The sequence below is a fragment of the Chiloscyllium punctatum genome, chromosome 6, assembly GCF_047496795.1.
Source record: "Chiloscyllium punctatum isolate Juve2018m chromosome 6, sChiPun1.3, whole genome shotgun sequence".
In the NCBI taxonomy this organism is placed as follows: Eukaryota; Metazoa; Chordata; class Chondrichthyes; order Orectolobiformes; family Hemiscylliidae; genus Chiloscyllium; species Chiloscyllium punctatum.
The window spans coordinates 89,749,479-89,774,527 of record NC_092744.1 but is presented as its reverse complement, the minus strand read 5'-3'; the positions used below and the strand labels follow the sequence as shown (position 1 = coordinate 89,774,527).

At 41.4% G+C, this 25,049-nt stretch overlaps 1 protein-coding gene across 5 annotated transcripts in view; it reads right to left on the bottom strand.

The window, feature by feature from the left end:
• Positions 1–25,049, bottom strand: part of ryk (receptor like tyrosine kinase) — a 283,193-nt gene that overhangs the window by 189,832 nt on the left and 68,312 nt on the right. For 2 of the 5 annotated variants that reach the window (XM_072573228.1, XM_072573230.1), the window contains exons 4-6: positions 20,946–21,080; positions 13,181–13,249; positions 6,880–7,024 (exon numbers count right to left, since the gene is read on the bottom strand). In XM_072573228.1, the coding sequence (XP_072429329.1) occupies positions 6,880–7,024; positions 13,181–13,249; positions 20,946–21,080 (349 nt within the window). The remainder of the gene's footprint in view (positions 1–6,879; positions 7,025–13,180; positions 13,250–20,945; positions 21,081–25,049) is intronic. The other 3 variants (XM_072573229.1, XM_072573231.1, XM_072573232.1) reach the window with 3 other exon arrangements.

Below are 25,049 nucleotides of genomic sequence, written 5' to 3'. Positions count from 1 at the left end.
ATTTCAATGCAAGAGGCCTAACAGGGAAGGCAGAAGAACTCAAGGCATGGTTAGGAACATGAAACTGGGATATCATAGCAATTACAGAAATGTGACTCAGTGATGGACAGGACTTGATGTTTTTCAGTGTACATGCTACAGGAAGCAGAGGAAAGGGGCAAGAGGGGAGGGGGAGTGGCATCCTTGATTAGGCAGAACATTACGGTTGTATTTAGGAAGAACATTCCGAGGAATATGTCCAGGGAAGTTATTTGGGTGGAACTGAGAAATAAGACACTAGTGATCACCTTATTGGGATTGTACTACAGAACCCCCAGTCAGCAGAAAATTGAGAAACAATTTGGAGATCTCAATTATTGTTAAGAATAATAGGGTGGTAATGGTAGGGGATTTTAACTTTTCAAACATAGACTGCAACTGCCATAATGTTAAGGCCTTGGATGGAGAGGAATTCATATATACAAGAAACGTTTCTGATTCCTTATGTGGCTGTGCCTACTAGAGAAGTTGAAAAACTTGACCTACTCTGCAGAATTAGGCAGTGGCAATAATTCTATTAGGTTTAAAATAGTGATGAAAAGGATACACCGGATCTAAAAGTTGAACTTATAAATTGGAGGAAGAACAATTTTGACTGTATTAGACAAGAACTTTCAAATGTTTTTGCAGGGAAAGGAATGGCTGGAAAATGAGAAGGCTTAAAAAATAACAAGATAACAAGAGTTCAGAAACAGCATGTTCCTGTTAGGGTGAAGGGCAAGGCTGGTAGGTGGAGGGAATGCTGGATGACTAGAAAAATTGAGGTTTTGGTCAAGAAAAGGAAGGAAGCATAGGTCAGGTATAGACAGCAGAGACCGAGTCAATCCCTAGAAGAGTATAAAGGCAGTAAGAGTATACTTAAGAGGGAAATCAGGAAGGCAAAAATGACACATGAGATAGCTTTGGCAAATAGGGTTAAGGAGAATCCAAAGGGATTCTAAAATAGATTAAGTACAAAATGGTAACAAGTGAGAGAACAGGGACCCTTAAAGATCAGCAAGGGAGTCCAAACATGGAACCGCAGGAGATGGGTGAGACACTAAATGAGTATTTTGCATCAGTGTTTACTGTGGAGAAGGAATTGGAAGATGGAGAACATATGGAAATAAATAGCAACATCTTGAAAAATTTCCATATTACAGAAATGATGGTGCTGGATGTCTTAAGATGCATAAAAGTGGATAACTCCCTCGGACCTGATCAGATGTACCCTAGAACTCGGTGAGAAGCTAGGGAAATGAGATCTGGGCCCCTTACTGAGATATTTTGATCATCAATAGTCACAGGTGAGGTGCCGGAAGACTGGAGGCTGGCTAACATGGTGCTACTAATAAGAAGGTAGTAAGGATATGCCATAGAACTATACATTGCTGAGCCTGATATCATTGGGCAAGTTGTTGGGAGGGAATCCTGACGAACAGAACTTATATGTACTGAGAAAGGCAAGGACTGAATAAGGCTGGTCAATATGGCTTCATGCGTGAGAAATCATATCTTACTAAATTAATTGAGCTTTTTGAAGAAGTAACGAAGAAGACTAATGGGGGCAGAGGAGTAGATGTGGTCTATATGGACTCCAATAAGGTGTGTGACAAAGCTTATCATGTTGGACTGATTACCAAGATTAGAGCACACGGTACACAGTACAAGTTATTTGGATACAGAACTGGCTCAAAGGTAGAAAACAAGAGGGTAGTGGTGGAGGATTGCTTTTCAGACTGGAGGCCTGTGACCAGCAGTGTGTCATAAGAAACAGTGCTGGGTCCACTGCTTTTCGTCATTTACATAAATAATTTGCCTGTGACATTGGAGGTATGGTTAGTAAGTTGGCAGATGACTTTAAAATAGGTGGTGCAGTGGAGAGCCAAAAAGGTTACTTCAGAGTACAACAGAATCTCAATCAGATGAACCAATGGGCTGAGGAGTAGCAGATTGAGTCTAATTTAAATAAGTGTGAGGTGCTGCATTTTAGAAAGATAAATCAGGGCAGGACTTATACACTTAATGGTAAGACGCTGGTTTGAAGTGTGTCTACTTCAACACTAGGAACATCCAGAATAAGGTGGGTGAACTTGCAGCATGGGTTGGTACCTGGGATTTCGATGTTGTGGCCATTTCAGAGACATGGACAGGAATATTATTGCAGGTACTGGGATTTAGATATTTCAGTAAGAACAGAGAAAATGGTAAGAGGTGGTGTGGCACTGTTAGTCAAGGACAGTATTATGGTTACAGAAAGAACGTTTGAGGACTCGGCTACTGAGGTAGTATGGGCTGAGATTAGAAACAGGAAAGGAGAGGGTACCCTGTTGGGAGTTTTCTATAGGCTTCCAAAGAGTTCCAGAGATGTAGAGGATAGGATAGCAAAGATGATCTTCAATAGGAGTGAGAGTGACAGGGTAGTTGTTATGGGGGACTTTAACTTTCCAAATATTGACTGGGAATACTTTAGATGGGTCAGGTTTTGTCCAATGTGTCCAGGAGGGTTTCCTGACATAGGACATAGACGGACCAACAAAGGGCGAGGCCACATTAGATTTGGTACTCAGTAATGAACCAGGTCAGGTGTTAGATTTGGAGGGAGGTGAGTACTTTGGCGATAGTGACCACAATTCGGGTATGTTTATTTTAGTGATGGAAAGGGATAAGTATATACCGCTGGGCAAGAATTATAGCTGGGGAAGGACAATTACGATGCGATTGGGCAAGATCTAGGATGCATAGGGTGGGGAAGGAAACCACAGGGAATGGGCATGATTGAAATGTGGAGCTTATTCAAGGACGAGATATTGTGGGTCCTTGATAAGTATGTACCGGTCAGGCAGGAAGGAAGTTGTCGAGCGTGGGAGCCGTGATTTACTAAGGAAGTTCAATCTCTTGTCAAAAGGAAGAAGGAGGCTTATGTTAGAATGAGATGTGATAGCTCAGTTAGGGTGCTTGAGAGTTGCAAGTTAGTCAGGAAAGACCTAAGGAGAGAGCTAAGGAAAGCCAAGAGGGGACATAAGAAGTCATTGGCAGATAGGATCACGGAAAACCTTAAGGCTGTCTACAGCTATATCAGGAAAAAAAAATGACTGCAGTAACATTAGGGCCAATCAAGGATAGCTCTGGGAAGTTGTGCATGGAGTCAGAGAAGATAGGGAAGTGCTAAATGAATACTTTTCGTCATTATTCACAATAGAAAAAGGCAATGTGGTTGAGAAGAAAACTGAGATACAGGCTACAAGACTAGATGGGATTGAGGTGCTTAAGAAGGTGTTAGCAATTCTGGAAAGTGTAAAATTACATAAGTGTCCTGGACCAGATGGCATTTATCATAGGATTCTCTGGGAAGCCAAGCCAGGGAGGCAATTGCTGAGCCTTTGACTTTGATCTTTATGTCATCATTGTCTCAAGGAATAGTGCCAGAAGACTGAAGGATAGAAAATGTTGTTCCCTTACTCAAGAAGGGGAGTAGAGACAACCCTGGAAATTATAGATCTGTCAGCCATCCTTTGATTGTGAGTAAAGTGTTGGAAAGGGTTATAAGAGACTGGATTTATAATCAGCTAGACAGGAATACATTGATTAGGAATAGTCAACACAGTTTTGTGAAGGGTAGGTCATGCCTCGCAAACCTTATTGAGTTCTTTGAGATGGTGACCAAACAGGTGGATGAGAGTAAAGCGATTGATATATATATGGATTTCAGTAAGGCATTTCTAATTATATTAAATTAGTATTATTAAATACAGTATGGAACAGGCCATTTGGCGCAACAAGTCCACATTGACCCACCCAGACCCATTTACCCCTGACTAATGCACCTAACACTAAGGGCAATTTAGAATAGCCAATTCACCTAACCTGCACATTTTTGGACTGTGGGAGCAAGACAGAGCACCCAGGGGAAACCCACTCATAGGGAGAATGTGCAAATTCCACAGTCACCTAAGGCTGGAATCGAACATGGGTCCCTGGCACTGTGAGGCAGCAGTGCTAACCACTGAGCCACCGTGACACCCTAAATAAGGTTTCACAAGGTTCCCCACAGTAAGCTATTGCACAAAATATGGAAGCATGGTGATTTAGCAGTTTGGATCAGATATTAGCTAGCTGAAAGAAGACAGAGGGCGGTGACTGATGGGAAATATTCATCCTGGAGTTCAGTTACTACTGGGGTACCGCAAGGATCTGTTTAGGGTCCACTGTTTGTCATTTATATAAATGACCTGAATGAGGGTATAGTAAGTTGGGTTAGTAAATTTGCAGATGACACTAAGGTCGGTAGAGTTGTGGATAGTGACGAATGATGTTGTTGATTACAGAGAGACATAGACAAGCTGCAGAGTTGGGCTGAGGTGTGGCAAATGGAGTTTAATGTGGAAAAGTGTGAGGTGATTAACTTTGGAAGGAGTAACAGGAATGCAGAGTACTGGGCTAATGGTAAGATTCTTGGTAGTGTAGATGAGCAGAGAGATGTCAGTGTCCATGTACATAGATCCCTGAAAGTTGCCACCCAGGTCGATAGGGTTGTTTAGAAGGCATTCAGTGTGTCAGCTTTTATTGGTCGAGGGATTGAGTTTTTGAACCATGAGATCATACTGATGGCGTACGAAACTTTGGCATGGCCACATTTGGAGTATTGCTTACAGTTGTGGTCACCGCATTATAGGAAGGATGTGGAAGCTTTGAAAAAAGGTTGAGACCTAAAGTAATCGGAGAGTGAGATAGGTTGGACAGTGAGAGCCTTTTTCCTTGAATGGCAACGGCTAGCACGAGGGGACATGATTAGATTAGATTCGATTAGATTACCTACAGTGTGGAAACAGGCCCTTCAGCCCAACAAATCCACACCGACCCTCCGAAGAGCAATCCAGCCCCCTATATTTACCCCTGACTTATCTACCTAACACTACTGGCAATTTAGCATGGCCAATTCACCTAACCTGCACATCTTTGGACTTTGGGAGGAGATCGGAGCACCCAGAGGAAACCCATGCAGACACGAGGAGAATGTGCAAACTCCACACACACAGTTGCCCGAGGCGGGAACTGGCGCTGTGAGGCAGCAGTGCTAACCACTGTGCCGCCCTGCATAGCTTTAAATTGAGGGGTGATAGATATAGGACAGATGTCAGAGCTAGTTTCTTTACTCAGAGAGTAGTAAGGGCGTGGAACGCACTGCCTGCAACAGTAGTAGACTTGCCAACTTTAAGGGCATTTAAATGGTCATTGGATAGGCATATGGATGAGAATGAAATAGTGTAAGTTAGACGGGCTTCAGATTGGTTCCACAGATCGGCGCAACATTGAGGGCCGAATGGCCTGTACTGTGCTGCAATGCTTTATGTTGTACGTTGCTGAACAGAGACCCTGGATACAGATTCATAGTTTCTTACAACTGGAGTCCCAGGTCCACAGGATAATTAAGGTAGGATTGAGTACAGGTGGTGGGAGACATGACATTGGTTAGGCCAAAGTTGGAACAATGCATGCAGTTCTGGTCTCTTTGATATAGGAAGGATGCTGTTAAACTTCAGAGGGTTCCGGAAAGATTGATAAGGATGTTGCCAGGGTTGGAAAGTTTGACTGATAGAGAGATGCTGAATAGGCCAGGGCTATTTTCCCTGGAGTGCCAGAGGCTGAGAGGTTTATAAAATCGTGAGGGGGGTGAATAGGGTAACCAGCCAAGGTGTTTTCCCCAGGGTGGGAGTGTCCGAAACTAAAGGGCATAGGCTTAAGGTGAGAGGGGAAACATTTATAAGGCATCTAAGGGGCAAATATTGCACATAGAGGATGCTGCCAGGGGAAGTGGTGGAGGCTGGTTCGATTAGAACATTTAAAAGGCATCTAGATAAATATGAACAGGAAGGGTTTCGACAAATATGGGCCAAATGCAGGCAAGTTAGACTAGATTTATTTCGGGTATAGCCAGAGACTTTTCCCCAGGGCAGGATTGACTGGTACGAGAAGTCATAGTTTGAAGATATTAGGAGGAAGGTATAAATGAGACGTCAGAGGCATGTTCTTTACGCAGAGAGTTGTGAATGCATAGAATGCGTTGCCAGCTGTGGTGGTGGAAGCAGAGTCACTAGGGACATTTAAGCGACTGCTGGACATGCACATGGATGGGAGTGTAAGTTGAGGGGTGCGTAGGTTAAGTTACTATATTTGACATTAGGATTAAATCTCGCCACAACATCGTGGTCAAAGGGCCTGTTCTGTGCTGTACTTTTCTATATTCTATGTACCTGATTGGCATAGACGAGTTGGACCAAAGGGTCTATTTCCATGCTGCTCATCTCAATGATTCGGACTGAGTAGGGATAGTTTTGTACATGGGACATCGTGTCTCACAAATTTGATCAAGTTTTTTTTTGAATAGGTGACAAAGAAGATAGTTGAAGGCAGAGCAGCTGATGCTGTCTCCATTTTAGTAAGGCCTTCAACAAAGTTCCACATGGTAGACTGATAACTAAGGTTAGATCACATGGGATTGAGGCAGAGCTAGACAACAGGATACAAAATTGGCTCAACACATGATGTCACACAAAGTCTACATGATGATGTCACTCACTGCTCGAAACAGGCCATTCCCCAATGAACTTGCCTGCAGTTGCCAGTGTCAGCAAATATCACCATAAAGTATAAGAAGAAAGTTTAATTGATATTACCAAATCCCAATTTCAATGAAAACATAAAAATAAGGCACTGTTTGGAACAGTTCTGACTGTGAACTGAGAAGAATATAAATTACTACATAATTATGAGATTTTTCTACTAAATTAAATGCCATTTAAGCAATTTCAATTTGTGATCCATGCCTGTGGAAATCATATCAAACGAAAAAACACTCACCTATCACTGAGTTCCACTCTTTTCATACTGTGCAGGTGAAGAACAGCCAGTATAATTGCCACCAAGAATATGACAGCACAACATACTCCAACGCTGATGTAGAACACACGGGTAGAGGTAGTGGGTGCTGTGTGAACAGCATCAACTGTGTGTAAGTAAAACACAAGGATGGAATTTGAAACAGACTATTATAAGAAAGTAACAACAGTTTGGAGTGGCTAAGTCCTGTCTAACAAACAGAATTGAATTTCTTTTAAAAACTTATTTTCTTTTTAAAATTAAGTAACTAAAATTTGAGTCATATAGTCCTACAGCACAGAGACAGGCTCTTTGGTGCAAACTGGTCCATGCCGACCAAAATGTCCACCGCACTAACCCCAGTTTCCTTGCACTTGGCCCATATCCTTTTAAACTTTTCCTATCCATGCATTGTCTAAATTCCTTTTAAATGTTGTTAATGTACCCACCTCAACCGCTTCCACTGGCAGCTCACTCCATATGTGTACCGCCCTCTGTGTAAAAATGTTGTTCATCAGGCTCCCTTTTATTTTTTCCCCTCTAATCATAATCTGATGCCCTCTAGTCCTTGATTCCCCAACCCTAGCTAAAAGACCGAATACATTCACCCTGTCCATTCTCCTCATGACCTTATTCACTTCTCTAAGATTCCCCCTTCAGTATCCTGCTCTCTAAAGAAAAACGCCCTAGTTTGTTCAACATCTCTCTTGAATTCAGACCCTTGAATCCTGGCAACATCCTTCTAAATTTCATCTGCACTCTTTCCAGTGTAATACATTCTTTCTACAGCAAAGTGAACAAAACTGAACACATACTCCAAGTGTGGCATCACCAACAGTACAACTGCAACATAACTTCCCAACTTCCATATACAATGCCTTGATTGATGGAAGGCCAGTGTGCCAAAAGCCTTCTTCTCTGCCATGTCTACCTGTGACTCCACTTTCACAGAACCGTGCACCTGAACTCCAAGGTCCCTCTGTTTCACTACACTCATTAAGGCCCTACCATTCACCATGAATCTTCTGCCTTGATTTGACTTTCCACAATGTAAGACCTCACACTTATTGATATAAAACTCCATTTGCCATTTCTCAGCTCACTTCCCCAAGTGATCAAGGTCCTGTTGCAATTTCTGATAACCTTCCTCACTGTTTAAGATACCTCCTATTTAGAGGTCATCTGCAAACATGTACATGCCTTATACATTCTCATCTAAATCTCATCTCGATAACAAACAGCAATGGGCCCTGCACTGACCTCTGAGGTACTCCAAAAGTCACAGGCCTCCATTCTGACAAGCATCCTTCCACTATTATCCTCTGCTTCCTACCATCAAGTCAATTGTGTATCCAATTTTTCTGCTCCACCTAGATTCCATGCGATCTAACCTTCCAGAGCAGCTTATCATGCAGAACATTATCAAAGGCCTAAATGAAATCCATATAGACTTCGTCATTAACCTTCCTGGTCACTTCATCAAAGAACTCTAACAAATTTGTGAGGCATGACCTCCCACACACAAAGCCATGCTGACTAATCAAACCTTGTATTTCCAATTGCATGTATATCTTATCTCTCAGAACTTTCTCGTGCTGTACATCTCTATGACTCTATAACTTAATTACCACAGATGTTAGGCTTACTGGTCTATAGTTCCCAGGTTTCTCTTTACAGCCCTTCTTAAATAAGGGTATAACATTTGCTACCCTCCAGTCTTTCAGGACCTCACCCGGGGCTAACAATGATGCAAAAATATCAGCCAGGGCTTCCACAATTTCTTCTTTGGCCTCTCGCAGTGTTCTTGGATATACCTGGACAGGACCTGGAGATTTATCCACCTTCATACATTCTAATGCATCCAACACCTCATCTATTGTGATATGGACTGTCTCCAAGGTATAACCACTAACTTCCCCAAGTTCCCAAATCTTTATGTCTTTCTCCACAGTAAACACAGAAGAGAGGACCTCACCCATTTCCTGTGGTTCTACACACATATGTCCACTTTGGTCCTTGAGGGGTCCTATTCTCTCTCGTTTTTCTTTTTCTTTTAATATACTAGAGAACCTCTTTGGATTCACTCTAATCTTCTGAGCCATGGTTATCTCATACCCCCTTTTCACCCTCCTGATCTGCTTCTTCAGTGAACTCCTGCATCCCCTATATAACTCCAATTGCTGACGGAAATATCTTTTCTAACTTAATTGGACTTTTAGAAGATATTCTAAAGATTCCACTTAAGAAACTATTGAATAAATTTCAAATTCATGAAATTATTGATCTAGCTAGAAGATTGATTGTGAGATAAAGAACAGAGAGCAAGGGTAGTGAATATTTTAATGAATTTGAAGAATCTTGGCCACAACAATCTGTGTTGCAGCTGAAAATGTATACAATATTTATTACCAGTATAATTAGTAAAAAAGAATGTACTCAATTGACTAATGACACAGACTTGGTATGGTAATAGTGTAATCAAGGTTTTAATGTTAACTAAGCAAAACTACGGCTGACAGACTGTACTGCAACCAAATGTGACTGGACCTAAAAAATCGTTTTGACCTAAAAAATCGATCATTAAATGATGAAAAGCCAGGAACATTTGAGGGTTAAAGAGATTTCGGGGTCTATATACACTATCACTAAAATATAGTCATGTACAAAAAAAATTCAAACAGAAAGTTAGCTGTTCTGACTCAAGGGCCAGCTTTACAAAGACTAAATCTGGAGAAAATTGAACAGTTTGGTCACCACACCCCAAAACAAAAACTGTTTGCTTTCAAAGAGGTGCAGAGAGATTAATCAGAGCATTGCTAGAACTCAAAGTCTTTAATTAAGAGGATACAACCCCATGAACACTGCTTGCATTCCTGGAATATAACAAGGTTGAGTGAATTGATTTTTTTTAGTATATGGAGAAGAAATTGAGCATCTGTTTCTTGTTTATTTTGCACTAAGTAGCATGGAGCATCATCTGATCTGAAAGGAATGAGAGGTGATCTTATTGAAATTCAGGATTTGGAGGGTGAATGCTGAGAGAATGCTCCCCCTCATGTTGCTTCCCTTAGATACTGAAGCTGTCCATGTCCAAATGCAGCAAATCTTGGGCAACATCCAGGTTTGGGCCGATAACTGACAAGTAATATTTATATCACACAAATGCCAGGCAATAACTATTTCCAAGCTCACTACTACTCGCTGATACTCAATGGCATTACCATAATTGAATTTTCCACAATGGACATAACTGACCAGAAACTTTAACTTAATGTAACAACAAGAGTAAGTCAGAGTAATACACTTTTTAACAACCGTTAGGTTGGCCAACATCTACTAGGCACAAGCCAGGACCGCAATGGAATATTCTCTACTTGCCTAAATGGATGAAGCTCCAACAAGACTCAAGAAGCTTGATCCTGTACAGGATCAAGCAGCCAATTTATTGGTGCCACAACCACCAGGTTTAACATTCGGTTTCTTCAACATCAATGAATAGTGGCAGCAGAGTTTACCATCTCCAAAATGCCCGGCAGTAGCTCACCAAAATACCTGAGATAGCACCTTCCAAACTTGCAAACTTCACACCTACAAGGGCAAAGGCAGCATCTGCATGGGAACACGCCACCTGCAAATTCCCTTTTGAGTCACATACCATCTTAACCACCTTTGGGACTATATTACTATTCCTTAAATGTAACTGGATCAAAATCACAGAATCCCATTTCAAATGTGGGTGTCCCTACATTGCCCAAGGGATGCAGTGGTTCAAGAAGGTAGCTTATCACCACTTTCCTCTAGGGCAATTCAAGATGGGCAATAAATGCTTGCCTAGCCAGCAACACCATGAATTGAAGTTCCCAAGCTCTAAAATATTTGTACAATACGGATCATTGTTACACTTCACTGGGATACATGCTGAAAATAAAGGTCTGCTATTCCAGAAGTCATTACAGAAGTCAAAAATTTTTAAAAAGGTGTGCAAAATTCCCTAATTTATCTGTCTTTGAGACCTAGATTGACAGAAAACATGGACCTAGTTTCCGTACTTAAAGTGATTACCATTTATTATAAATAGATTCTAGCTACAGGTAAGTGATTATGAACCACTGACATACAACTTTATTAGTAAAACACTAATCTTCTTATAAAACTCCCCCTAGACACACCGAGACAAAAAAAACAAGGATGTGAATGGCAGAGGGAATGACTGGCAAAGCAGTTCAATGGTCCCTCGCAACAGAGATGGCTTAGATGATTCTTTTGGCTTTTCAGATCTTAGTTGTCTTCAATCTTCCTTTTCCACGTACTTTTAGCTGCTTGCATAAGGCACAGGGTGACTGGCTTACATTTATGAAGGTCTACGATGTATTAGTTAAAATCCACAGCATACAGCAACTGATCAGGCAAATAAACTGGATTTTTTCAGGCTTGAGGTGATTTTTACTGCAGAGAAAGGACAGCTCTTTCCTTTCCAGAGATTCAATGGCTTCTGACCTAAACATTCATATCCATAAACTGTTTAGTGTCCTGACAGCCAATCACAAAATTTGTTAGCAGGCAGAAGGCTTTCATTATCAAAAACTGGTCACCATTCAGAAACCAAATCTCCATTCAAATACATCCCTTGGCTCTAGCAAAGCTTTAACTAGATTTTCCCACTGTTTGAACAAAAAGCAGAGTAAATTGCACTTACAATCAGTGTTAGGTAATTTGCTTTTAAAACGTGCAGCCATGGTTCAACAATCCTTCATTTTTAAAACAATCCTTTGCCTATCTCAGTGCACAAATACGGAAAATTTAAAAATTATATGGTTGTTACATAATGAATGTGTTTTATTTTAAATACATATTTCCTTCCCATTTTCAGTCTCTTGATGAGAAAGTAAAGGTTTCATATATGCACTTTAATAACAAAATGTCTGTTAAAGTGTTCAGACATGGATATAATTTAGTACAGTATATATTTAACTACACAGTAAATGGAAAAGCCCTGGGGAAAATTGATGTACAGATAGCTCTGGGTGTTAAGTTCCTTGAAGGTGGCAACACAGGTCAGTAGAATGGTCAAGGAGGCATACAGCATGCTCTCCTTCATCAGACGGGGTATTGAGTACAACAGTTGGCAGGTCACGTTACATTCTGGATTAGTGGTGCTGGAAGAGCACAGCAGTTCAGGCAGCATCCAAACAGCTTCGAAATTGACGTTTCGGGCAAAAGCCCTTCATCAGGAATAAAAGCTTTTATTCTTGATGAAGGGCTTTTGCCCGAAATGTCGATTTCGAAGCTATTTGGATGCTGCCTGAACTGCTGTGCTCTTCCAGCACCACTAATCCAGAATCTGGTTTCCAGCATCTGCAGTCATTGTTTTTACCACTTTAGGTCACGTTACAGTTGTATAAGACTTTGGTTCGGCCACATTTGGAATACTGCGTACAATTCTGGTCAGCACATAACCAAAAGGATGTGGATGCTTTGGAGAAGGTGCACAGGATATTGCCTGGTATGGAGAGTGCTACCTATGAGGTGAGATTGAGTAGATTAGGATTATTTTCATTAGAAAGGAGGAGATTGGGTTAGGGGGAGCTGATTGAGGCCTACAAAATCATGAGAGGTGTAGACAGGTTGGATAGTAAGAAGTCTTTTTCCCCAGAGCGGGGGACTCAATTACGAGGGGTCACGAGTTCAAAATGAGAGGGAAAAAGTTTCGGGGAAATATGTGTGGAAAGTTCTTCACGCAGAGGGTGATGGGTGCCTGGAACACATTGCCAGCGGAGGTGGTAGGGGCAGAAACAATAGCATCATTTAAGATGTATCTGGGCATGAATGGGCTGCAGGTTTAGATAGAGGATCTGGACGGGTGTAGGCTTGGAGGGCCGAAGGATCTACTCCTAGGCTGTAATGTTCTTTGTTCTATAATTTACCAAAAACGAGTATGTTTCAGAAGCAAAGATTTAAGACAAGTGTGATCTATATAGTAGGTCAGCTATAGTCCAGTTATTGGTAATATTCCAGAATCTCTTTTCCTGGCTGAAATGATTCTGTCAATTTCCCCGTAGGATCAAAGGCACATTTGGTCAAGTTATAACTGACATATTTGCAGCAAGATTATTTTTCAAGTGAATAACTTGAAGCATTTCCTTCAAACAGCATTTTGTAGATTTGTAGAGTATTTATAGAAATAAATTTGAGCTTTCCAATTGTTTTTGATTATTGGGAAATATGTATTTGTCTATTTCTACATCAATTCCTTTCAACAACAGTCAACCCAATCATTACTTACAAGCAGTTCGTCCATCTTTGCTGCTGTTTTTGCCTGGGTAAATAGGAGATTTTTCTTCCGGTTCAGGTTCTAAAGGGATTTAAACAAAAGCTGTTGTCTGTGATTTTATATAAAAAAATTATGTTAAATGCCTATTGATTAGGATACAAAATATTTTGTTGGGTTGTATTTTACAGTTGACTTGCAGTCTGAAAGCTTTCAATTAAATGCTCAAGTTATGAACTTGTAATTCTATACTGAAGTACATACTGTGAACATTTCACACCTGAACAAACCTCACCTGGAAAGAAAAAAACTTTTCAAAAAACTATTTGACAATAATGCTTTTCATAAGAAAAATGAACAAAACCATAGAAGCTGATAGCCATTTTAGCCCATCAAGTCTGCCCGTCCAATGTTTTTCACAGCTACCACCTCAACAAGTCCATGACAAACAATTTCATGTTCCAAGAAATATTTGTATAAAGAAAGTTCTCTGAATTCCCCTCCTTGCTCTAAATGTTAATTTTAAATGACTGACTGAACAACATGAACACCCAGTCATAAGCATGATTAAAACACAGTGGATAGCAGTCTCACCTCTGTGTTAAAATTTCATGGGTTCAAAACCCAGTCCAAAAACATGAATACAAAAACATAGGCTGACAATCCAGTGCTCAATTCAAAGTGATATCGTCAAATGTATATCTTTCAGACAAGACATTAAATCTTGGCGGCATGGTGGCTCAGTGGTTAGCACTGCTGCCTCACAGTGCCAGAGACCTGGGTGACTGTCTGTGTGGAGTTTGCACATTCTCCCAGTGTCTGCGTGGGTTTCCTCCCACAATCTAAAGATGTGCAGGTTAGGTGAATTGGCCATGCTAAATTGCCATAGTGTTAGGTACATTAGTCAGGGGTAAATGTAAGGGAATGGGTCTGGTTGGGTTACTCTTTGGAAGGTCGGTGTGGACTTGTTGGGCTAAAGGGGCTGTTTCTATACTGTAGGGAGTCTAATCTAAATCAAATCCTGCTGTCCCCTCAGAACACAAAAGATCCAATGGCAGTATTTACAAAGAGCAAGAGGGTTACAGGACCTTCTCTCCTGATTTATCAATTTTTATTTCACCCATCTTAAGTACTTTGCCTTTCTTGAAAACAAGAGCCTTGCAACTAACAGCTTACAGTCAACAACTGTCTCAACTTTATGCCTCTAATTGGAAATATGTGATGGCACCTTTCCTGTAAATGTGACCTTCATGTCTGGCTACATCTTTCACTACATTCCCCACCCAGATATCACACTGGCAATGTTGCTCTCCATACCAAATGACATCTTAGTTTGTCTGGTACTTTCTATGACTACACCTCTGGCATCTTCTCTGTCTACCTCACTTGCCTTTTGTTCTCTACAATTCACACAAGTCCTATAGCAGAAGCCATATCAAGACATCTTCAATTCTGTTCTCTCCGGCCACCAATTCGTTCAGCAAATAATCACTGCAAGTGTTACACAGTTAGAACATAGAACATAGAACAATACAGCACAGAACAGGCCCTTCGGCCCACGATGTTGTGCCGAACTTCTATCCTAGATTAAGCACCCATCCATGTACCTATCCAAATGCCGCTTAAAGGTCGCCAATGAATCTGACTCTACCACTCCCACGGGCAGCGCATTCCATGCCCCCACCACTCTCTGGGTAAAGAACCCACCCCTGACATCTCCCCTATACCTTCCACCCTTCACCTTAAATTTATGTCCCCTTGTAACACTCTGTTGTACCCGGGGAAAAAATTTCTGACTGTCTACTCTATCTATTCCTCTGATCATCTTATAAACCTCTATCAAGTCACCCCTTATCCTTCGCCGTTCCAACGAGAAAAGGCCGAGAACTCTCAACCTATCATCGTACGACCTACTCTCCATTCCAGGCAACATCCTGGTAAATCTTCTCTGCACCCTCTCCAAAGCTTCCACATCTTTCCTAAAGTGAGGTGACCAGAACTGCACACAGTACTCCAAATGTGGCCTAACCAAAGTCCTGTACAGCTGCAACATCACTTCACGACTCTTGAATTCAATCCTTCTGCTAATGAACGATAATACTCCATAGGCCTTCTTACAAACTCTATCCACCTGAGTGGCAACCTTCAAAGATCTATGTACATAGACCCCAAGATCCCTCTGTTCCTCCACCTGACCAAGAACCCTACCATTAACCCTGTATTCCGCATTCTTATTTGTTCTTCCAAAATGGACAACCTCACACTTGGCAGGGTTGAACTCCATCTGCCACTCCTCAGCCCAGCTCTGCATCATATCTAAGTCCCTCTGCAGCCGACAACAGCCCTCCTCACTGTCCACAACTCCACCTATCTTTGTATCATCTGCAAATTTACTGACCCACCCTTCGACTCCCTCATCTAAGTCATTAATAAAAATTACAAACAGCAGAGGACCCAGAACTGATCCCTGCGGAACTCCACTTGTAACTGGACTCCATGCTGAATATTTACCATCTACCACCACTCTCTGACTTCGACCGGTTAGCCAGTTTTCTATCCAATTGACCAAATTTCCCTCTATCCCATGCCTCCTGACTTTCCGCATAAGCCTACCATGGGGAACCTTATCAAATGCCTTACTAAAATCCATGTACACTACATCCACTGCTCTACCCTCATCCACATGCTTGGTCACCTCCTCGAAGAATTCAATAAGACTTGTAAGGCAAGACCTACCCTTCACAAATCCGTGCTGGCTGTCCCTAATCAAGCAGTGTCTTTCCAGATACTCGTAAATCCTATCCCTCAGTACCCTTTCCATTACTTTGCCTCCCACAGAAGTAAGACTAACTGGCCTGTAATTCCCGGGGTTATCCCTATTTCCTTTTTTGAACAGGGGCACAACATTCGCTACTCTCCAGTCCCCTGGTACCACCCCCGTTGCCAGTGAAGACGAGAAGATCATTGCCAACGGTACTGCAATTTCCTCTCTTGCTTCCCACATAATCCTAGGATATATCCCGTCAGGCCCGGGGGACTTGTCTATCCTCAAGTTGTTCAAAATGTCCAACACATCTTCCTTCCTAACAGGTATCTCTTCTAGCTTATCAGTCCGTTTCACACTCTCCTCTTCAACAATACGGTCCCTCTCGTTCGTAAATACTGAAGAGAAGTACTTGTTCAAGACCTCTCCTATCTCTTCCGACTCAATACACAGTCTCCCACCACTGTCCTTGATCGGACCTACCCTCGTTCTCGTCATTCTCAGGTTTCTCACATACGCATAGAATGCCTTGGGGTTATCCTTGATCCTATCCGCCAAGGATTTTTCATGCCCTCTCTTAGCTCTCCTAATCCCTTTCTTCAGGTCCCTTCTGGCTATCCTGTATCCCTCCACTGCTCTGTCTGAACCTTGTTTCCTCAACTTTATGTAAGCCTCCTTCTTCCTCTTTACTAGACATTCAACCTCCCTCGTCAACCAAGGCTCCCTCACACGACCATTTCTTTCCTGCCTGATCGGTACATACATATCAAGGACACGTCGTATCTGCTCCTTGAAAAAGTTCCACATTTCCACCACATCCTTCCCTGACAGCCTATGCTCCCAACGTATGCTCCTCAAATCCTGTCTTACAGCATCGTAATTTCCCTTCCCCCAATTGTAAAAACTTCCTTGTTGTGCGCACCTATCTCTCTCCATAACCAAGGTGAAAGTCACAGAATTGTGGTCCCCATCACCAAAATGTTCACCCACTAACAAGCCCACCACTTGTCCCGGTTCATTACCGAGTACCAAATCCAATATGGCCTCCCCTCTGGTTGGACAATCTACATACTGAGTTAGAAAAGCTTCCTGGACACACTGCACAAACACCGCCCCATCCAATCTACTTGATCTAAAGAGCTTCCAATCAATATTTGGGAAGTTGAAGTCGCCCATGACTACGACCCTGTGGCTTCTGCACCTTTCCAAAATCTGTTTCCCAATCTGTTTCTCCACATCTCTGCTGCTATTGGGGGGCCTATAATAAACACCCAACAAGGTGACTGCACCTTTCCTATTTCTGACTTCAGCCCATACTACCTCCAGAGGCAGATCCCCCTCAAACTTCCTTTCTGCAGCCGTTATACCATTTCTAATTAGCAATGCCACCCCCCCTCCTTTTTTACCACCCTCCTTAGTCTTACTGAAACATCTGTAACCAGGAACCTCCAACAGCCATTCCTGTCCCTCATCTATCCATGTTTCCGTGATGGCCACAACATCGTAGTCCCAGGTACCGATCCACGCCTTAAGTTCACCCACCTTATTTCTGATACTCCTTGCATTGAAGTATACGCACTTGAGCCCATCTCTGTGTCCGCAAGTAGTCCCTGTCAGTGCTACCTTCCCCACAGCCTCCCTACAGTCTTGGACATCCTGACACACAGCTAGCTTACTTGCTGGACTACAAGTCCGGATCCCATCCCCCTGCCAAATTAGTTTAAACCCCCCCGAAGAGTGCTAGCAAACCTACCCCCCAGGATATTGGTGCCCTTCTGGTTCAGGTGCAACCCGTCCTGTTTATACAGGTCCCACCTTCCCCAGAATGCAGTCCAATTGTCCAAATATCTGAAGCCCTCCCTCCTGCACCATCCTTGCAGCCACGTATCAGAGTTAGTCTCAGAGCAGTCACATTCTTGCCTGACATCCCACATCTCACTCATGAAGCTAACAATTCATTTGAAAATTCAAGTTAAAATTAAACTATCAGCAAAGATTTTTAAAAATTTTTTCACGATTTTGATCCAATAGCATGTTAATTCTATCTGAGTAGTGCTCATTGCCATTGTCCCCCAAGGTTCCTGATCTCTGTATGCCCTCCTTTCCATTGACCTCCCATGTGTGTCTTGTTGGAAAGCACAGGGATAGAATTTTTGATATAGTAATGCATAAGCTAGGGCTTTGGATGTCGGAGACAATTACCATGGGTTTATTTCTTTAAAATCAACTTTTGTCTCTGTCAAGCAGTGAACAGAATTAAGTTTTATGATGTACCATTACAAGCAAAATACAAAATACAAACAAAACATGAGAAAGAATGGAGTGGAAGAGCATACTGATCACTGGATTGTGATCTTTATATTATCAAGAATCAAAATTTAATAGTCAGTGGAAGCTGTTCATTGTGTGGAAGAGGTATGGTCTGCACTATTCTTAAACCTTGTTACTTTTCCAACTTAATTCAGTTAACTGTTTTCATTTTTATAGCAGATAGTCAGAGAAAGATAAAAAAGGAGTGAGGTTTGGGGTTTGGCAACAATATCAAGAAAGAATGTCACAGTGGTAATGTTTGTTCTCGAATAAACTTTAGTATATCCAAACTCACTAAATTTAGTTTGCCCATCAGCCTGTGTTCCTATTGTTCCTATTCTGATACTACATCAATTTAAAATGATTTCAGATTCAATCCTGTTGCGGGGGGGGGGATCTTTGTAAATTCTTTCAGCCCTGAAAATGCCTGAGATATCTGCAATCCTGGCCTCTTGCACATCTTCAATATTTATCACACCACTCGCAATGGCCATATATAGGCTCTGAACTCCTAAAGTGCCTCTTAAAGCACTCTACTACTTCTTTTCCCCTTTAAGATGCACTTAAAGCCTCTGAACAAAGTCAGAAGTCACAAGACACCAGGTTGGTGAAGGAGCAGCGCTCCAAAAGTTTGAGATTTCAAATAAACCTGTTGAATTAGAATCTGGTGTCATGTGACTTCTGACCTTGCCCATCCCAGTCCAACACTGACACCTCCACATCATATCGCTGGACAAACATTTGGCCACTTGTCCTAGTATCTCATTAAATGGCTCTGACAAATTTTGCTTCGTAATATTCCTGTGAAACATCTTTGAATGTTTTATTACATTGCCAGAACCTGATTTTAAGAGCTCAATATGAACTGAGGTTGGGAAGCCTCAGTCCAGTTTCTTGTAGGATTCAGCCCACAGGACAAAGTTCGAACTGACTCAATTGCATTGCAACGCACAACACAAAATGACTGTTGACCATTGTAATAAAGGACGGTCTCCTGCAGTCGCCCAAGTCAATTATAAAGGTACTGAATGGCAATCATCACTCAACATCTAGTTACACATTTCCTTAATTAGCAGTCCTTGATTTAAAGGAAACCTAAACTGGAAACACTCCATATTTCCCAATGTGATCTTCACTTAAAAAACCACAACTAAAAAGAACTTTTGGTGAAAAAGAAGTGGAAATACACGGAGACAAAACCTTGTGAAAATCTCTGCTCTTTCTTCTCCTCATGACAGTCTATATTCTGGGGATGGACAATGGAAAAGGGTAGATGTTTGCCCTCACAAAGCAAAATATTGAAGATCCATATTCACTATCACTTCTTCTCACATCTGAGCAGTTAAGTACAGAACTCAATTAGGGTGTCACTCTATAGCTTAACCAAGGAGGATTTTGTTGCAAAACATCTGGGAAGACAAGTAGGAATTTGAAGTTAAATAATTATGCCAAGGAAGGATTCACTTGCAAAGACCACAAGCACATTTATTTCACAACAGTAGTTATTCAAAGTGCCAAAGAGAAATAAACTTGCATTAATAAGGTCCATTCTGCTGCTAAACAAGTGAACAGATTTAAAAAGGGACTCTAATTCTGTACCATGATCAGAAATTTACAATAAGAATAATTGATTGTCATCCATCTTTCAACAAAGGCATGATCTTTGTTTCTTTTTTTTTGAGATTCCCTACAGTGTGGAAACAGGCCCTTCGGCCCAACCAGTCCACATCGACCCTCCGAAAAGTAACCCACACAGACCCACTTCCGCTCTGACTAATGCTATGGGCAATTTAGCATGGCCAATTCACCTAACCTGCACATCTTTGGACTGTGGGAGTAAACCGGAGCACCCAGAGGAAACCCACACAGACATGGGGAGAATGTGCAAACTCCACACAGACAGTGCTAACCACTGAGCCACTGTGCTGCCCTATTCTGATAGAACTTTATCATTGTCTTCATTTTTCTCATCATAAATTGCATCATTTGACTAAATTTCATATCACTGATATCACTACCACCAACATTAGCATTGGTGAGAAAATAAAAATGACTTACAAAACAGCAATGATACTGGGCTATACAGCCACAGTTCACAGTCTCCAAAAATGCAGGCAAGCACCAAGTCAAACTTACTAAACTGTCTGAAAAATTTTAATAAATTTCTACCAGCCTCTTATGCAGTGCATTTCAGATCATACGAACATTTCACTGTTTGATCAGTATTTTCCTCACATTGCCTTTGCCAAATACATAATTCTGTGCCCTTTGGTTTTTAACCCTTCTGCCACTGGAAGTTGTTTCTGCATCTTTGTTATCCAAACCCTTTATGACACCAAACACCTCTATCAAATCTTCAATGCACCTTCACTATTCCAAGGAAGAGGCCTATATCATTAAGTTCAATTTTACAGTCTGAATAACATCGCTAATTTGTCGATGAGTCATTCAGGATCAATTTTTTTTGTTATTGGAGAAAATCAATTAGGAGACCTGACATCACTCAGTGATATTGCAGAAAGGATTTATGTTTTAAAATAAAGCCAGAGCAAGTTCAGACAAGACAATTATTTGGATGCAGAACTGGAGGTCATTGACAAACAGTTAAAAATGTTTGTTTCATCTACTGTAGCAGACTATGTTATTAAATTTTCATTAATAGCTCAGGATGGGGAATACAGGACACACAAAGGATATACTCCTTACTTTTGAAACAGATTTTCCTCCTTTTGAAGTTCAGGACTGTGATGTTCTTTGAGGAATTAACAGTCAAGTTAAGCTGCATTTCCATGGCCACCTCTGAATCAAATGTTCCTGTGCATAACAGGTCCACTCTAAATACTGCAAAAGACCAAAAATGTGTGAAGTTAACTATTAAAGTCTAACTGGTCAAACTGGTTTACTCGAAAGAGTAAACAATTATGCAAAGATCATTACTTTAGTTCACAATATACTATTTGTCAGTGCTGAATTTATAATAAAGTTTGTCAGTTAATAAAACTTATAAAAAGGGATGAATGTGATTTTTTTTCACCCAATTGTTCAGGGTTTCCCTCAATATCATTACCGTCATGAATAAGAAAAAGTCTTTGAACTGACACACTATGTGGAAGACGTGAGCACTTACAATGAGGATTAGACAAACCTTTGCATAGGCGACGAAAGACGATAGCACTGGCCTTTCACATATTTAATTGGAGTTACATCGTTCTATCAACCTGTCAATGGTTATAATTTGTGAACACAGGATTCTTGAAAAATGGTATAAAGAAATCAAACAAACTGACATTTTCATTAAAAGTAGTTTGTTTGCATCCAATTTGCATGAACTTAAGGGCCTGGGAAGAGGAGTTCAATGTCAACAGTTTATGTGCAGATACACAGTTTATCATTCAGATTCACAATTGTTTAACATGAACTGGAGATAAATCTTATTAAAGCAGGAAGAGTTGACCTTAAAAGTAATTTACTGTTCAGTGGTTTCCCTTTTTGCCCCAACGTATCAGTCACTGGTTTTAATCCTTAAAAGTTATAAGGCCAGAGAGGACAATCTCAAAGTCAGCAGCACAGTGAGGCATGAATTTAGCATGGTTGAAAATTCAGGAATAAAGACACTGAAAAGAACCTAAAGCAAAACACATTTTCCAGAATTGGACCAAGTTCAGAAAACATCATGTGTTTATAAAAGTGTATTTAGCATGTCAGCCATTATCAAATGATGGAGCAGACTTGATGGGCCGAATGATCTAATTCAGCTTCTATAATATGTGGTCTTACAGTCTAAACAACTTTATTATTCTCGCATATACCACCATACCTAAAACAGCGAAAGAAGTGCACTGCCACACCAATAGCACACTCACTCCTTCCCACAACTATCTTCTGCCTCAAGTGAAACAGAGCTTGCGATACGTGCATCGGTCCATATAGCCATCGACAGACTCACTTTAAGATTGGAAGGGAGTCATCCTCGTCTGCAAGGGAATGCCAATGATGATGACGACAATGATGACTACCATAAGGCCAGAAGATATAGGAACAGAATTAGGTCATTCAGTGCTAGCTGATATGCTCCTCAACTCTATCCTCCTGCTTTCTCCCCTTACTAATTAAGAAACAATCTTAAAGACACTGAAAGACTTGGCCTTCACAGACTTCTGCAGCAACGAGTTCCACAGATTCACCACCCTCTGACTGAAGAAATTCCTCATCTCAGTATTAGAGTCATAAAGTCAGAGTCAGACCTTTCGGTCAAACTCGTCCATGCTGACCAAGTTTCCTAAACTAAACTAATTCACTTAGCCTGTGCTTGGCACATATCCCTTTTAACCTTTCCTATTTATGTACCTACCTTTTAAATTTTCCAACTGTACCTGCATCTACCACGTCCACTGGAAGTTCATTCCACATGTGAGTCACTCTGTGTGGAATAAGTTGCCCCTCAGTTCCCTTTCAAATATTTCTCCTCTCACATTAAAAATATGCCCCCGACTTTTGAACTGCCCCAACCTAAGGAAAATACTTTTGCTAGTCATTTTATCTAATACCTCTAATGATTTTATAAATCTCCACAAGATCATCACTCAACCTCCTATGCTTTAGGAAAAAGGTCCCAGCCTATTCAAACCCTCCAGTCCCAGCAACATCCTGGTAAATCTTTTCTGAATCCTCTCCAATCTAATAATACCCTTCCTACAGGATGGCAACCAGAACTGTACACGGGACTCAAAAAGTAGTCCTATATAACATCAATTAGGCGTCCCAACTCCTACACCCTGATCAATGAAGGCAAGTGTACTACCCTGTCTATCTGTGACGCAACTATGCTCCGGTGTCCTTCCACAGTCCAAAGGTGTGCAGTTAGGTGGACTGGCCAAGGTAAATTGCCCATGGTATTCAGGAATGTATAGGCTAGCTAGATCCGCCATGGAAAATGAGGAGTTAAAGGGATAGAGTAGGGAGGTGCATCTGGATGGGATGCTCTTCACGGGGTCGGTGTGAACTCGATGGACTGAATGGCTATTTCCACACTGTAGGGACTCTATGATTATATTCTATTAAGTATCAGGTAAGCATGACATTCACAGATTCAGTGTCTGCATCAATATCACAAGTCTAAACATTCGTTGATGTTAGCCTGCAACCTTAATATTCTATGCATGTAAACATTTGCTTCAATTTGTTTAATTTGTTGATCAAAGGACATAATATACCAGTTTGGAGTTAGGTACCTGATAATGCAATCACACAGGGTTGGGGTTGGAATTTAGCTACACTGAGTGGGTCTAATAGTTGGAGAGTTCTGGAAATTAGTATACATGTTATGTAACATCATAATAGTGGGGCTGCAATATGGCAACTTGGGATCATTGCACAAGGAGAAACTGCAGTTTCACAGAACTGCATAACTCTAATTAAATATCTGAAGGATCAATGCTATTGTTTTTCATCCCCTAACAACTGACTCTGTCAGTCTGTTCAAGACTGCCTGAGGCTACACCAGACCAATCACACTTCAGAGTCCGACTGTGTCAAAGCCACATTTCTGACCACATTTACTCACCAAGACAATTACGTGCAGCTCATTTGCTGCTACCACAGTCTTATAATAGAAGAATTCCTATAGTGTGGAAACACACCACTGAGTCCAAACCAACCCTCTAAAGAGCACTGAACCCAGACCCATTCCCCACCACAACACCCCTGCCCTGTACGTTTCTCTGTAACCCTGTGTTTCCCATAGTTAATCCATGTAACCTAAACATCCCTGGACACCATGGGGCAATTTTGCATGGCTAATCCACCTAACCTGCACACCTTTGCACTGTGGGAGGAAACTGGATCACCCGGAGGAAGCCCATGCAAACACGGGGAGAATGTCCAAACTCCACAGAGACAGTCGCTCAAGGCTGGAATCGAATCTGTGATGTTGTCAGGCAGTAGTGCTAACCACTGAGCCACCAGGTCATCCCATGCCTATGGCGCTTCTAGATTTGACAACTTCAATTGTTGGTGAAAGTGAGGACTGCAGATGCTGGAGATCAGAGTCTAGATTAGCGTGGTGCTGGAAAAACATAGCAGGCTAGGCAGCATCCGAGGAGCAGGAAAATCGACATTCTGGGCAAAAGCCCTTCATCAGGAATTTCAATGGTACCTTTCATCTTGTACCCTTAGCAAACCTTTCCCAATACTGTGCTTTTAGATTCTCAATGATGCAAAATCCCACTTACTAGTGTGTATGTTGACCTAAGCTGTTAATGATGAGCTTTTAAAATTCTGATCCTTCTTGGTTAAGTCTATCCATGGCTCTGCAATGCCTAGCTATTCATTATTTCAGTTTCCTTTTGCTACTGGCCCACAAGTTCACATTAGTCTTTTTTCACCAATTGTTCACTGTTTTCCTCAACACTATTATTGTCAGAAATTGAAAAAAATCTTTGATGTGACAGATTATGCAGAAGAGGTGAGGATCAACACAGAGGAATAACAGCCAGCATAAACAACCCATATTGTGCTCTTTACTCACCGTTATTGATATGTTGAGTATTATTCTGAACCTTTTCAAGATATATAATACTTTTGTCCCTTATTGTCAACATTTTCCATTCCATTAAAATCTCTCTCACACACACACACACACACACACACACACACACACACACACACACACACACACACACACACACACACACACACACACACACACACACACACACACCTTTTCCATTGCCAATCCAAATTTCCTGGACAGGCCGGATAAACAGGATAATTTGCATGAGCTTTTGAAAAATCTCACATGGCATGAACAAA